The sequence below is a fragment of the Balaenoptera acutorostrata genome, chromosome 20 (genome assembly GCF_949987535.1).
Source record: "Balaenoptera acutorostrata chromosome 20, mBalAcu1.1, whole genome shotgun sequence".
Classification (NCBI taxonomy): domain Eukaryota; kingdom Metazoa; phylum Chordata; class Mammalia; order Artiodactyla; family Balaenopteridae; genus Balaenoptera; species Balaenoptera acutorostrata.
Genome location: NC_080083.1, coordinates 23306213 through 23322855, shown reverse-complemented (window position 1 = coordinate 23322855; position 16643 = coordinate 23306213). Strand labels below are relative to the sequence as shown.

The 16643-nt window shown below is 40.3% G+C and overlaps 1 protein-coding gene across 2 annotated transcripts in view; it reads left to right on the top strand.

The window, feature by feature from the left end:
* Nucleotides 1-334: 334 nt before the first annotated feature.
* USP32 (ubiquitin specific peptidase 32) overlaps nucleotides 335-16643 on the top strand; it is a 197899-nt gene continuing 181590 nt past the window's right edge. For both annotated transcript variants that reach the window (XM_007190263.2, XM_007190262.2), the window contains exon 1: nucleotides 335-558. In XM_007190263.2, the coding sequence (XP_007190325.2) occupies nucleotides 501-558 (58 nt within the window). In that variant the 5' untranslated portion in view covers nucleotides 335-500. The remainder of the gene's footprint in view (nucleotides 559-16643) is intronic.

Genomic DNA, 16643 nt, shown 5'->3' with positions numbered 1-16643 from the left:
CCCCCAGGCGGGCGGAGGCTCCTGAGCCTCGCGGCTTCGGATTGGCCGGAAGGTGGCGATGATGCGTTACGCGCGAGGTCTGGCTCCGCCCCTACGCCCCTGCGCGCGGCGAGCGTGGGGCGGGGCGGAGTGGGTGGCCCCAGGCGGCCATTACCCGGAACAATCCCCGGCCTCGGGTCAGGTGACCCTCGGCGGGGCAGGCAGGAGGCGGGGAAGGGAAGAGGGCGTGAGGAGGGAAGGGAAGGGAGGGGAGGAGAGAAGAGAAGGGCGGAGTAAGAGGGAGGGGAAGGGGGCGGGGTGGGAGCGGGTCACGTGATTCGGCATGGAGGCGGTGGCGGCGGCCGGGAGGAGCCGCCGGGGCAGAAGCCGCACTTGTTAGTGTGGGGGGAGGAGGAGGCCGGGGGACGCCAACACCGTCTGCCAGGGACGCCGAGGAGAAGGCGGGAGGGGGGTGGGGGCGAGATCGGGCTCCGACCCCCGGCCGAGGGGATGAGGGGAGCATGGGCGCCAAGGAGTCACGGATCGGATTCCTCAGCTACGAGGAGGCGCTGAGGAGAGGTGAGGGGGGGGGAGGGGTCTGGGCGAGCTGCCGGGGAGGCCGGCGACGGGCTGCCCTGAGGGTGGGTGACCGGGGAAGGGGAGGGGAGCTTGAGGGCGTGGGGCCTGAGGCGGAAGGGAAAGGAGGCCACGATGGGGATACCGTGGGGGAGAAGGGTCGGGTGGGAGCAGTGTTTGGGGATTGGGATCGTGTGGACGGGGGCGAAGCTTTCCCAGAGAGAGGGGTGTCAGGCGCTAGCAGGGCACTGCCCTTGCTCTGTGGTGGCGTTGTTATCCTGGATGTGTCCAGGGAAGTCCCTCCTCCCTCTTTTTCTTGGGTGGCACCAGCCCTTCCAGCCCCCCTCATCCTTTACTGCCATTTTCTCCTATCACTCCTTCATAAACCCTCCAGCAACATCCTAACCTCCTACCTAACAACCCCGGCTGGAAAGGGAGACGGGAGGCGGCTGCAAAGCCCTCCTTTTGCGAAGTAGAAGCCCCTTCAAGCCCCTTCCAATTGTAGTGTCTCTGCCTTTTCCAAGGGCTTTTGGCAGTCTCTTGGGGGCTGTCACCATCCCCTGCCTGCCACCCCCTCACCCTTTGAGCAGCTGACTTTGATAAGAACGACCTGAAATTGAGTTGTGTTTGAGGTGAGATGAGACTGGACAGCTGGTGTTGCCAGAAGACCTTGTCTTCGGTTTCATCGCCTCAGACGTTGGTCAAAGCCTTTCATTGCACTTGATCCCCAGTTCTCATCCCCTCCTTCCCCATAAAATGGCATTCGGAAATCCAGCATTCTGATATTGTGTTATAGCTCCCTTTAGAGACCGGCCTTGCTGTCAGTCCTAGCCTGCTGCTTATTGGCTCTGATGCACTGTATGTTGTCAACCACCTCCAACCCCCTATCACTCACTCTGATACCGCTGTCCATGATCACTAAGGCACACGCTAACTCGAAGTGTCTATTGCACGGTTTATGGCCGGAATGTGACTTAATTTTTCATGACTGGGATTTGAATGTGTGTGTGTGTGCGTGCGTGCGCGCGCGCTTGTATTTATTTCTTTTCGACGTTTAATGGATTTTCTTGGTAAGAAGTGAAAACCATTAAGCAGCTTAGGTGCTAGGCATTATTGGTAACAGGTTTCTGAGTCAAGAAACCAGCCGTGCTCCAGGTGATGGTTTTAGTAGCTAAAGATATAAAATAAAAAATCTAGATTACAAGACAGGCATTCAAAATGAGAATTTAATAGTGAACTCTTGTTCATGTGTAGGAAGGAAAGGGGTAAGTTCAGTGGGCCATCACCTGAAAATAGATACAGAATTTTGATATATTCTTGTGGACTGACCAGAATAACAAAAATATGCTTTTTAGGTCTTTTTTTTTTTTTTCCCCCCCTGTGGAACAGTATACTGATTGTTCTTAGGGACAATCTCACTTGAACTTTTTTCCTTTCTTCAATATGAGAAATATTCCAAATTCTTGATGTGTTTCCAGCTCTAGAAGTAGTCATTTCTGGGATGCTGTTGAGCCTGACAGGTCTGGCCTCAATTAGGCAATGGCTTACATGGCATGAAAGAGGACATCAGTCAAACTGATTTCAGCTTCAAGGTTTAGAAGTGTTTAGTTTCTTAAGTTTGAGGGTGTTTTAGCTGACATTAAGGAATTCTGAAATTAAACTTTTATCCAACTCTAGCCTGCATACTTTCATATAAAACTAAGATTCTACCTTTGTAAATATAAAGGAAATTAATAGTTGGTGTATTTTAAAGTGATTTGACCGAAGGTATTTGTTCAATTTGTTAGGAAGTGTCTGTTGAATTTTAAAGCATATATTTGAAGAGGTAGCAAAATATTTGTTAAAACCTTATTTAACTGTTGTTTGAATGAATTTATGTTTTATCATTTTTGCAGCAGAGGAAAATTACGGCAAGAAAGAGAAGCAAGTTGATAACATAGCATTTCTAAATGTAAACCAGCAGCTTTTTCTTTTATAAAATGGGTAGTTCTTTTGAATATGATACTGTTTACGCTAGTAAATGTCAGATTTTGATATAGAATTTTTTTTAGTGAGGTTATGGAAGGAATTTATAAAGCTTTTGGTAGAGCTAGAAAATAGTTTGAGAACTTTTTTGGGGCATGAGAATAATGTAAATAGGTACTGAAACTTCCATCCTTAGTCTTAGCTGCTTGCTTATATTGTATAAGGTGAATGGGAAGGGGGAAAGGATTGGACAAATACACATTGTGTGTTATATGAATCATTGTACAAGTAAAAAGCAAGCTTGATAAACTACTGAAATACCTACTTGCTTGGCTTTACTTAAAAGTACTGAGCACTAAATAATGCCTAACCACAATTAGATCGTATTAAAAAAATATCAAGTACATATTGCCACCTACAAATATGGAGTTACAAGCAGTTTATCTTGCAAAATGGGGCCGTGGAAATGGAGTGTTATGTGACAGATAACTCCTACTGAAAGGGCAGGCTAGTGACTTCTCATTTACATTTCAGAAGCTCTAGAAATTAGAAAGATTGGTTTTGCATACTATTTTAGCTACACTATATCAGTTTAATAAAAATTAATTTCCTTAAAATATACCTTCACTTTTTTTTTTTTCTTTAAGGGAGATGTATTAGTGGTAGCTTTTATTTTTGGCTTGTATCTATCTTTCTTAAATAGAACACAAACTTTCCCTTGAAGGCTTGACTCTGGTTCAATTGCATGTATTTTCTAAAGTACAGTATTACTGTACTTTATGGATAGTGAGAATTTTAGCATCTAAGTTCTTTATCTCTTTACTTCATTTCCTTATTGCATCTTAAGTTTGTGGCTCTGTATTCCTAAAAATGTATTCTAAGTGCTTGGAACATAGCAATAAAAAGAACGTTGAATGAAAGGAATTGCAGTTTAGAGCATTTCAGAACTCTCAAGAAACCTTAAAAAATCTTCTCCAGTTCTTTAATTCTTTCTTCCTGCTCCTCTCTTCTTTCCTTGCATCATTCTGGAAACAGAATTATAAGGCTTTTTTTTTTTTTTTAAATTAAGAACTGGCTGAATTAAAATTGTCCGTAGCTTTTAAATTGTAGTAATAAAATACAGTAGGTAAATTTCTTCTAATCCCTTTCTTTAAGTAGAATTTGGCACTTATATTAGACTAAGCAGCTGGCTGATGTCAAAAAGTTATGTTGTGGATTCACGTTTCAAGTGTCTCTTTGCTCATACATTCAGCAAATTTTTACTGAGCGCCGTCTATGGCTTAGACACTGAAGAAACAGAGATGACTAAGACCCCTCTGCTATAGCCTGGGTCGATGATCTCCACCGAAGTGTACAGTATATATTGTAAGGTGTGTGTAGGACTGTCCATGGCAAGTGGGAATAAAATATTAGAACTTCTATGTTAAGATTCTTTTTGTGTGTTTTTTTGATAATGGGCATAATACTTTCAAAATGTAGTATATATGTATTTAATTTATAAATGATTAACATGCAGTATATTAAGTGCTCCAGTGCTATAGAAGGGAGTGCTGTAGGAATACGGAGTGTGTGTGGGAGTATTTGGTGATCTGGAAGTGCCCTATCACCGTACTCATTTCATAGTATGTGCTCAATTAATTGTTTATTAAAGAATTTAATTTCCTAGTCACTTAAAGGTTGTTGTGTTTGCTAGTGGAATAATTAGGCATGTAATAGTTGAGGATTTCAGAACTTTTCATTTTGCTTATCCACTAACCCTAACATGCTCTAAAACATTGACTCCCCAACCAAGATTTTATTCTCCATGTTTTGTAGTATTAATATTAAAATTTCATTAGTATTATACTACCTATGATGTGATGTTAGCTGGTTTAGTATAAAATATCATTGTATAAATGGAAATTGAATTTCACAGTTGGTACCTTCTGGGATGCACTATTCTCTTTTATTAAAGCACTAATTTGCCTTCATCTAAATTTGCTAAATTTACCAGTGAATGCTCTAGCATTAGTGTGGAATGGTAGGTTTGGGTCAAGCCTTTTGCAAGTATGCCTCGCCAGCTGTTATTATATGTAAAGGAGAAAAATGGGGCAATTTAAAGTTAGTCTGCTTATATGTAGTCACCTAAGTAGTTACAAAGGTTCTATTCTTCATAATCTCTAGTTTGACACTCCATATGAAGTGTCAGTGACAAAGAGGAGATAAATACACCAATGAACCCTAGATATGGGGGGAATGAGCAGAATGAGGTGACATCACTTGATGGTTAATGGCCTCCCCATTTACCCAGCTGGACAGCTGTTGTTTGTTTTTTGTTGTTCATTGTTTGTATTTGTGCTTGGTTAGTGAGACTTTACAGTGACAGCATTCAGGGTTGCCTTCCAGAAAGATGTGTAAGTCACTTAGACTTGGGAATGTGGTGACCAACCAATAGCCAGGTGTTTTCTCAGGAGACAGGGAAGAATTTTGGCACTTGATTTTATGATAGGTCCCAGGAAAAGTTAGGGAAGTGATTATTATTGTTGCTGTGGCTATAGAAAATCTGTTTTTGGAGCGCTAGAGATTAATGCTGAGAGTTTAGAAGCTCCAATGTTAAACAGCTGCAGAGGTGAAGAGGTTTTTATTTATAAATTAAAAGTTGGTGGTTTGATAGTAGTACTGAGAAGGCTGGGACTGACAGGTTTTTTTTTTAAATATATCTTTAAACTTTAAAAAAAATTATTAAAAAATTTTTATTTTATATTGGAGTATAGTTGATTTACAATGTGTTAGTTTCAGGTGTACAGCAAAGTGATTCAGTTATACATATACATATATCTGTTCTTTTTCAGATTCTTTTCCCATTAAGGTTATTACAGAATATTGAGTAGAGTTCCCTGTGCTATACAGTAGGTCCTTGTTGATGACAGTTCTTTCCATACTGTTTCCAGAAAGCATGGCTTCTCTCTTCAGGGCTTGTTTATGCTTCTGCTTTTACCTTTTGGGCTTCATGATATTTGTGTTTAAATTGAGCCACCCACTCAGCCTCTTTCCTTTCTTTTAATAATAAAGAGCTCTTGGAGGTCAGAGATGGATAGTTAATTACTGACCCAAAAGCCTGATAAAACTAGCTTTATGGTATTTACTGTTACAGTCAGAGACCTGTTAGAAGACCCATCTATTCAAAGATGAAGGCTTTCCCTTGTCACCCCTTTTCATTAGGGAGTTAATATTAACATAAGGCTCTTTTTACTTTAGAGGAATCCCAAGTTCATCGCTATCTTGTGAACAACGTTCAGGAAAATTGATGCTTGCTGGAGTTCTTGATACTGGACTGCATTAAGAGCAAATCTATGCTAAAATGAGGTTTTACAGAGGAAGTTCTCCTCTTTCATTTCTGTGAAGTTAGAATGTCTTAGCATCTTACCCCTTGCAGAAAAAACTTTGAAGGTTTGCTGTGGTGTCTTGCCTTTTCCTAATGACTTGTAAAAGAGTCTAGAGAGGTTGCGTTGCGAAAAGGCCCTTCTGTCAAGGTCGGCCTCTCCTAGTCTTTCCCGTGACAGTAAATGGCACCACTATTCCAACACAGTGGGTAAAGCCAAAAATCTATAGACATCCTTAGTTCCTCTCTTTCACCATCTGACCTGACCTCTTATCCCCAGTTTGAGTCTGTTGCCTGGTCGTGTAGTTTGGTATCCAGTCCAGTCTGTTGACTTCTTATCTTCACTGCCACTACTCTAGTCCCAGCTGCCAGCATCTCTTGCTAAGATACCATGCAGTGGTTTCCCAGTTTCACACAGCGGCCAGTGTAATCTTAAAATTCAAATCAGATCCTGTCATTCCTTTCTTCTCAGGCTGTTTTCCTCTCAGTCTGGAAAGGCTGTTTACAAATTTTCACATGTCTGGCTCATTCTTCATACCTGAAGTCCTGACTCTGGTTGCCTCAGCTTGGCCTTTTCTTATCATCTTATATGAAGTGGTCTTCTGTCAGTATTGCACTATTCTGTATAGTTCATAATTTGTGATTATCATGTTTATCGTCAGTCATGATGATGAATCCCCAATGCCAAGATAGGTTCAGTGCCTGGTGTATTTTGTGCTCAGCAAATATTGCATGACTGGGTGAATATACAATTGATGGAGAGAAGATTTGGAGAACTGCATAATGTTTGTGAGGTTGGGGGGTAAAGAGTGGAGTATTGACAGGGATTGAGTATTCTGAGCAATCCATCTCAGAATTTCTTTTCCTTTCATCAGCTTTGAAAATCTTTGAAAAAAATTGCTCAAGGTTTTGAATCATAGTTAAAAACATGGGAGCCTTAAAAGTAATATGTAATTTTGTCTGTTTAGTTCAGATATTTAAGTTCATACCTAATAATGTAAAGTCCTGAGTAGTCATTGAGAGACTAGTATGGCAGTAAGTATTATGTTTATGAACACTTAAGAATGTCTTTTAGTAATATATAATATTTAATAATTTTGCTCATGAAGTGATTTTTTTGGAAGGGATTTATTTTTATTTTTTTATTTTTAAAAAAATTTAAAATTTTATTTATTTTTGGCTGCATTGGGTCTTCGTTGCTGCACGTGGGCTTTCTCTAGTTGCAGCGAGCGGGGGCTACTCTTCGTTGCTGTGCGTGGGCTTCTCATTGTCGTGGCTTCTCTTGTTGAGCACGGGCTCTAGACACGCAGGCTTCAGTAGTTATGGCACACGGGCTCAGTAGTTGTGGCTTGTGGGCTCTAGGTTGTGGGCTCAGCAGTTGTGGTGCAGGGGCTTAGTTGCTCAGGGACTTAGTTGCTCCACGGCATGTGGGATCTTCCCGGCCCAGGGTTCGAACCCATGTCTCCTGCATTGGCAGACGGATTCTTAAACACTGCGCCACCAGGGAAGTCCCTAAATTTATTAATTTGGTCTTTATATCTTGAAATTATATGCTTGTATTGCTACTTTTTTCTTCCATTTAAGGAGTATTTATTGTGTTCCCACTATTAAAGAGGAGGATTTGGCTCTTTTTCTATACTGCTACCAGTCCTCAAAGGACACACGTGCTCCTATCCGCCCATTTCCTTATCTTAGTATATGCATATTTTAATTTTGGTTAGGGATCATCGTTTGCTATTTACATAATTAGGCCTTTGTAAATGCTGTTCACCGCTAAGCTATTTAATATACTAGGATTACTTTTCCTTTTCTGTACACTTGATTTCCTCTTAAATATTTCCTTTAATAATTGCTTTTTATATTATTTGCTTAGGTTTCTATTTACTATAATTCAACCGCCAAAGTTACCACCAAATGTTAAATCTACTCCGTATGTTTTGTTTTTTTAAAAAATAATTTATTTATTTATTTTTGGCTGTGTTGGGGTCTTCGTTACTGCACGTGGGCTTTCTCTAGTGCCGTGCGCGGCCTTCTCACTGCAGTGGCTTCTCTTGTTGTGGAGCACAGGCTCTAGGAGCGTGGGCTTCAGTAGTTGTGGCGCATGGGCTTAGTTGCTCTGCGGCATGTGGGATCTTCCCAGACCAGGGATCGAAACTGTGTCGCCTGCATTGGCAGGTGGATTCTCAACCACTGTGCCACCAGGGAAGTCCCTACTCCATATGTTAATATACATCAGGTGTTCACTCAGTTCACCATATTAGAAAAAACTTTTCCTGGAACTTTCTGGCCTGCTCCAATCTGTACCTTTTGCCTTTGTGCATAAAGCATAGCTGCCATCCTGGGATCTTCCTCACCATTATTCTGGGGATTTCCTTTGCTGTCCTGTGTTGGATCCTGTTGTTTGTATTCTTCGTTTCCTCTTTCTTTTTTTTTTTTTTTTTTTTGTGTTTTTTTGTGTTGTTTTTGTTTTTGTTTTTTTTTTTTAAATTATTATTTATTTTATTTATTTATTTTTGGCTGTGTTGGGTCTTCGTTTCTGTGCGAGGGCTTTCTCCAGCTGCGGCAAGCGGGGGCCACTCTCCATCGCGGTGCGCGGGCCTCTCACCATCGCGGCCTCTCTTGTTGCCGGTCAGGCTCCAGACGCGCAGGCTCAGCAGTTGTGGCTCACGGGCCCAGTTGCTCCGCGGCACGTGGGATCCTCCCAGACCAGGGCTCGAACCTGTGTGCCCTGCATCGGCAGGCAGACTCTCAACCACTGTGCCACCAGGGAAGCCCCGTTTCCTCTTTCTTGATTTACTCTTCCATTTTGGTGGGACACCACTGCACAGCTTGTGGGATCGAACCCGCCCGCCGGGCAGTGGACAGGGATCGAACCTGTGCCCCCTGCAGTGGAAGCACAGAGTCTTAACCACTGGACCACCAGGGAAGTCCCCAGTCTGGTGCTTTTTAAAAAATAATTCTTATATCTCTACTTTTTAATTTCCGAGAGGCCTTCTATGTTTTTACCAACTAATTATTTTGAAGTTCCTTTTTAATGATCCTTATACTTAATCTTCAGTCATGGGGATCTTAATTTAAGGCTCAGGGCAGATTCACTGCAGTGTTCACTTAGAGACTGGGGTAGGAGCAAGACATTGCCCCAGCATACAGTTTTCATGATCATATGCCACTAGGGTATAAAACTCCATGAGTGTGGGGACGTGTCTTACTCACTGCTGTATCCCTAGCACTTGCACAGTGCCTGTCATACATTAGCTAATCAATACATATTTGTTGAATGAGTGAATTGTATATCAAAGCAATCTTTTCTAAAAACCAGATTGAATTTTTAGAGGAAAATTGGTTCGGATATGTGTGTGTGCCCAGAGGCTTAAGACTCATGTTTTCTTATCTATAGTATATATGTATTTAAATGCATCTTTTGCTTTTAAAAAATGGTTAGTTGTATTAGGCATGTTATTATGTCATTTTTGGCTCTGCTTTAAAGTTGGTTTTGGAATCTATTGGTGAGTAGCTGTGGTAGGAAGCTGTGGTGAGTTTGGAACAGTTGTTTGATTAATAAATTTGGTTTAGAGATTCTTTAGTTTATGTAAGCATCTATAAATGAAATCTTTCACTGTATAGAATTTTATAGATCAGAAGTTATCATTTTGTCAGAGATGCTGACTTGAGAATACTTCTTTACAGCTGATTATGGAGGGACAAATTGCTTATTCTTTGTAGGCTTAGAGGTGTAGTAAGGAGCAATTACCTAATGATGGAAACATTTTATATTGTCACATCGCTGGTACCATAGAGATTCAAATTGAAGTTGACAGATGATTGCCAAGCAAATATATTTATTAAAAAATTTTTTTATTTATGGCTGTGTTGGGTCTTCGTTGCTGTGCATGGGCCTCTCTAGTTGTGGCGAGTGGGGGCTAGTGCGCGGGCTTCTCATTCCGCTGGCCTATCCCATTGCGGAGCACGGGCTCTAGGTGCATGGACCTCAGTAGTTGTGGCTCGTGGGCTCCAGAGCGCAGGCTCAGTAGTTGTGGTGCACAGGCTTAGTTGCTCTGCGGAATGTGGGATCTTCCAGGACCAGTGCTCGAACCTGCGTCCCCTGCATTGGCAGGCAGATTTCTAACCACTGCGCCACCAGGGAAGTCCCAAGCAAATGTATTTAAATAATAAAGGAAAATAAGACATCAACTGAATGAACACTTGGCAATGAATAACATCTCATAGAAAAATGTTCCATTTTGAGTGGAGCATGTTTCTTATATTATTTCAGTAGAGTCCAAAACTAAATGCAACTTCGGGCCCAAGCCAGAAACCTAGTCATCAGTTGAGACTCTTTCTTTCCTCTGTTCACATTTAATCAGTCACAGTGTCCTTTTGGTGCTACCTTCTTATTATCTTCTGTTTCTTCTCCACCTTTAAAGTCATTGCCTTAGAAAAGGGCTTCATCTGTCCCCTGGGCTATTAGTCTCGTACCCCTCCAATCCATTATACATCTGGAATAGTCTTTCTGAAATGGACATCTGGTCATTTTACTCAAGTGCCTTTCAGTGGAAGGTACACATGGTTTGAAGTCAGTCTTTTTAGCATGGCAAGCCCTGGTAGTTTCTGTGATTTGGTCCTTGTCTGAATACTCTGTGCCTTTGAAAATGCTGCTTCCTAGATCTGGGAATGCCCCCCTTCATTACTTACATACAACAGAATCTCACTGTACAGCTTGATGAAATTTTAGGTATGTACCCAAGTAACCACCATGCAAAACCAAGATAAAGAACATTCCCACTGCCCCAGTAGGTTCCCTCCTGCCCTCTTCCAGTTGATACTGCCCTTCAGAGGTAACCATTGTTTTTTTTTTTTTTTTTTTTTTTAAACATTTTTTTTTTTTTTTTTTTTTTTTTTTAAGGATTTTCTTATTTTATTTATTTATTTATTTATTTATTTTTGGCTGTGTTGGGTCTTCGGTTCGTGCGAGGGCTTTCTCCAGTTGCGGCAAGCGGGGGCCACTCTTCATCGCGGTGCGGGGACCGCTCTTCATCGCGGTGCGCGGGCCTTTCTCTATCGCGGCCCCTCCCGTCGCGGGGCACAGGCTCCAGACGCGCAGGCTCAGCAATTGTGGCTCACGGGCCCAGCTGCTCCGTGGCATGTGGGATCTTCCCAGACCAGGGCTCGAACCCGTGTCCCCTGCATTAGCAGGCAGATTCTCAACCACTGCGCCACCAGGGAAGCCCCGGTAACCATTGTTTTGACTTCTATCACTATAGATTAGTTTTGCTTATTTTTGAGTCTCATATGAATAGAATCATGCAATATTTACTTTTTTGTGCACAGTGAACTCATTAAAAAAAAATTGAGTGTGAACTCATTTTTAAGACCAAATTTTAAGCCTTTTCTCTATGAAGTAAATTCTTGAGAAGATTACTAGTGTCTTGAATTAGCGTCAATGTATTATTTTTATTTCCAGAAGCTGACATAGAGGCTGGCATGAAGTACATGCTCATCAATGAATTTACATGCATCTTTCTCCCTGAGCTATCTGCCTTACTAGATCCTCATCCATCAAAACTAAACCCAGGCATCAAGTCCTTTTAGAAACCTTCCGTGATATTGCTCCTACTTTCTCTCCTGCTGTAATATACTTTTATTGTAGTAGTTATCCCGCTGCATTATAGCTGCTGGTTTAATTGGCTGTCTCCTCTACTTTATGTTGAGTTCTGAAATCCTTCAGAATGAGAACTTTGGGGTCTAGAAGGTGCCTGGTAGGGCTTATTAAAATGTTGACTGAATGAATGGGACAACTTAGTGCCTTTTGAATAAAGGAGAAAGCTCACAGAATAAAGCTAATAGTAATAATCTGGTAAATTGTATTTTTACAGGATAAATTATGGTTGTTTCATGATATTTGTGCAAATATTTAAATGTTCCAGGAATATAAACATTTAAAATTGGGTTAAAAACTGGCTCTAAACTAAAATTACATGAATCTACAGAGCACTCAGTAGAACATATGAGGAAAACAGAAACATGACCTTATATGCAAGGACTAGTATATTTCTTTTAAAAATATTTATTTATTTGTTTGTTTGTTTAATTTATTCGGTTGCGCCAGGTCTTAGTTGTGGCAGGCTGCTCCTTAGTTGCGGCTTGTGGGCTCCTTGGTTGAGGTTCACTGGTTCCTTAGTGGGGGCTCGTGGGCACCTTAGTTGTGGCTTGCCAGCTCCTTAGTTGTGGTGTGCGAACTTTTTTTTTTTTTTTTAATTTTTAACTTTTAAAAAAATCTTTATTGGAGTATAATTGCTTTACAATGGTGTGTTACTTTCTGCTTTATAACAAAGTGAGTCAGCTATACATTTATATATATCCCCGTATCTCCTCCCTTTTGCGTCTCCCTCCCACCCTCCCTATCCCACCCCTCTAAGGTGGTCACAAACCACCGAGCTGATCTCCCTGGGCTATGCGGCTGGTTCCCAAGAGCTATCTATTTCACATTTGGTAGTGTATATACGTCCATGCCACTCTCTCACTTCGTCCCAGCTTACCCTTCCCCCTCCCTGTGTCCTCAAGTCCATTCTCTACGTCTGTCTCTTTATTCCTGTCCTGACCCTAGGTTCATCAGAACCTTTTTTTTTTTTATTAACATCTTTATTGGAGTATAATTGCTTTACAATGGTGTGTTAGTTTCTGCTTTACAACAAAGTGAATCAGTTATACATATACATATGTTCCCATATCTCTTCCCTCCTGCGTCTCCCTCCCTCCCACCCTCCCTGTCCCACCCCTCTAGGTGGTCACAAACCACCGAGCTGATCTCCCTGTGCTATGCGGCTGCTTCCCACTAGCTACCTATTTTACGTTTGGTAGTGTATATATGTCCATGCCACTCTCTCACTTTGTCACAGCTTACCCTTCCCCCTCCCCGTATCCTCAAGTCCATTCTCTAGTAGGTCTGTGTCTTTATTCCCATCTTACCCCTAAGTTCTTCATGACCTTTTTTTTTTTTCTTAGATTCCATATATATGTGTTAGCATATGGTATTTGTTTTTCTCTTTCTGACTTACTTCACTCTGTGTGACAGACTCTAGGTCCATCCACCTCATTACAAATAACTCAATTTCGTTTTTTATGGTTGAGTAATATTCCATTGTGTATATGTGCCACATCTTCTTTATCCATTCATCTGTCAGTGGACATTTAGGTTGCTTCCATATCCTGGCTGTTGTAAGTAGAGCTGCAATGAACATTGTGGTCCATGTCTTTTTTTGAATTATGGTTTTCTCAGGGTATATGCCCAGTAGTGGGATTGCTGGTTCATATGGTAGTTCTATTTTTAGTTTTTTAAGGAACCTCCATACTGTTCTCAATAGTGGCTGTATCAATCTACATTCCCACCAATAGTGCAAGAGGGTTTCCTTTTCTCCACACCCTCTCCAGCGTTTATTGTTTGTAGATTTTTTGATGATGGCCATTCTGACTGGTGGGAGATGATATATCATTGTAGTTTTGATTTGCATTTCTCTAATGATTAATGATGTTGAGCATTCTTTCGTGTGTTTGTTGGCAATCTGTATATCTTCTTTGGAGTAATGTCTATTTAGGTCTTCTGCCCATTTTTGGATTGGGTTGTTTGCTTTTTTGATGTTGAGCTGCCTGAGTTGCTTGTATGTTTTGGAGATTAATCCGTTGTCAGTTGCTTCATTTGCAAATATTTTCTCCCATTCTGAGGGTTGTCTTTCGTCTTGTTTATGGTTTCCTTGTTTATTTTTGTTTTTATTTCCATTTCTCTAAGAGGTGGGTCAAAAAGGATCTTGCTGTGATTTATGTCATAGAGTGTTCTGCCTATGTTTTCCTCTAAGAGCTTTATAGTGTCTGGCCTAACATTTAGGTCTTTAATCCATTTTGAGTTTATTTTTGTGTATGGTGTTAGGGAGTGTTCTAATTTCATACTTTTACATGTAGCTGTCCAGTTTTCCCAGCACTACTTATTGAAGAGGCTCTCTTTTCTCCATTGTATATTCTTGCTTCCTTTATAAAAAATAAGGTGACCATATGTGCGTGGGTTCATCTCTGGGCTTTCTATCCTGTTCCATTGATCTATATGTCTGATTTTGTTCCAGTACCATACTGTCTTGATTACTGTAGCTTTGTAGTATAGTCTGAAGTCTGGGAGCCTGATTCCTCCAGCTCCGTTTTTCTTCCTCAAGATTGCTTTGGCTATTCGGGGTCTTTTGTGTTTCCATACAGATTGTGAAATTTTTTGTTGTAGTTCTGTAATAAATGCCATTGGTAGTTTGATAAGGATTGCATTGAATCTGTAGATTGCTTTGGGTGGTATAGTCATTCTCACAACGTTGATTCTTCCAGTCCAAGAACATGGTATATCTCTCCATCTGTTTGTATTATCTTTAATTTCTTTCATCAGTGTCTTATAGTTTTCCGCATACAGGTCTTTTGTCTCCTTAGGGAGGTTTATTCCTAGGTATTTTATTTTTTTTGTTGCAATCGTAAATGGGAGAGTTTCCTTAATTTCTCTTTCAGATTTTACATCATTAGTGTATAGCAATGCAAGAGATTTCTGTGCATTAATTTTGTATCCTGCTACTTTACCAAATTCGTTGATTAGCTCTAGTAGTTTTCTGGTGGCATCTTTAGGATTCTCAATGTATAGTATCATGTCATCTGCAGTGACAGCTTTACTTCTTCTTTTCCGATTTGGATTCCTTTTATTTCTTTTTATTCTCTGATTGCTGTGGCTATAACTTCCAACTATGTTGAATAATAGTGGTGAGAGTGGACAACCTTGTCTTATTCCTGATCTTAGTGGAAATGCTTTCAGTTTTTCACCATTGAGGATGATGTTGGCTGTGAGTTTGTCATATATGGCCTTTATTATGTTGAGGTAAGTTCCCTCTATGCCTGCTTTCTGGAGGGATTTTATCATAAATGGGTGTTGAATTTTGTCAAAAGCTTTTTCTGCATCTATTGAGATGATTGTATGGTTTTTCTCCTTCAGTGTGTTAATATGGTTTATCACATTGATTGATTTGTGTATATTGAAGAATCCTTGCATTCCTGGGATAAACCCCACTTGATCATGGTGTATGATCCTTTTAATGTGCTGTTGGATTCTGTTTGGTAGTATTTTGTTGAGGATTTTTGCATCTAAGTTCATCAGTTATATTGGCCTGTAGTTTTCTTTCTTTGTGACATATTTGTCTGGTTTTGGTATCAGGGTGATGGTGGCCTCGTAGAATGAGTTTGGGAGTGTTCCTCCCTCTGCTATATTTGGAAGAGTTTGAGAAGGATAGGTGTTAGCTCTTCTCTACATATTTGATAGAAATCACCTGTGAAGCCATCTGGTCCTGGACTTTTGTTTGTTGGAAGATTTTAAATCACAGTTTCTATTTCATTACTTGTGATTGGTCTGTTCATATTTTCTGTTTCTTCCTGGTTCAGTCTCGGAAGGTTGTGCTTTTCTAAGAATTTGTCCATGTCTTCCAGGTTGTCCATTTTATTGGCATGTAGTTGCTTGTAGTAGTCTCTCATGATCCTTTGTATTTCTGCATTGTCAGTTGTTACTTCTCCTTTTTCATTTCTAATTCTATTGATTTGAGTCTTCTCCCTTTTTTTCTTGATGAGTCTGGCTAATGGTTTATCAAATTTTGTTTATCTTCTCAAAGAACCAGCTATTTGTTTTATTGATCTTTGCTATTGTTTCCTTCATTTCTTTTTCATTTATTTCTGATCTGATCTTTATGATTTCTTTCCTTCTGCTAACTTTGGGGGATTTTTTTTTCTTCTTTCTCTAATTGCTTTAGATGTAAAGTTAGGTGTTTTATTTGAGATGTTTCTTGTTTCTTGAGGTAGGATTGTATTGCTATAAACTTCCCTCTTAGAACTGCTTTTGCTGCATCCCATAGGTTTTGGGTCATCGTGTTTCATTGTCATTTGTCTCTAGGTATATTTTGATTTCCTCTTTGATTTCTTCAGTGATGTCTTGGTTATTTAGTAATGTATTGTTTAGCCTCCATGTGTTTGTATTTTTTACAGATTTTTTCCTGTAATTTATATCTAGTCGTATACTGTTGTGGTTGGAAAAGATACTTGATACAATTTTAATTTTCTTAAATTTACCAAGGCTTGATTTGTGACCCCAGGTATGATCTGTCCTGGAGAATGTTCCATGAGCACTTCAGAAGAAAGTGTGTTCTGTTTTTTTTGGATGGAATGTCCTATAAATATCAATTAAGTCCATCTTGTTTAATGTATCATTTAAAGCTTGTGTTTCCTTATTTATTTTCATTTTGGATGATCTGTCCATTGGTGAAAGTGGGGTGTTAAAGTCCCCTATTGTGATTGTGTCACTGTCGATTTCCCCTTTTATGGCTGTTAGCACTTGCCTTATGTATTGAGGTGCTCTTATGTTGGGTGCATAAATATTTACAATTGTTGCATCTTCTTGGATTGATCCCTTGATCATTATGTAGCATCCTTCTTTGTCTCTTTTAATAGTCTTTATTTTAAAGTCTATTTTGTCTGATATGAGAAGTGCTGCTCCAGCTTTCTTTTGATTTCCATTTGCATGGAATATCTCTTTCCATTCCCTCACTTTCAGTCTGTATGTGTCCCTAGGTTGAAGTGGGTCTCTTGTAGACAGCATATATATGGGTCTTGTTTATTTATTTATTTATTTATTTATTTAATTTTTGGCTGTGTTGGGTCTTCGTTTCTGTGCGAGGGCTTTCTCCAGTTGGCAGTGAGCGGGGGC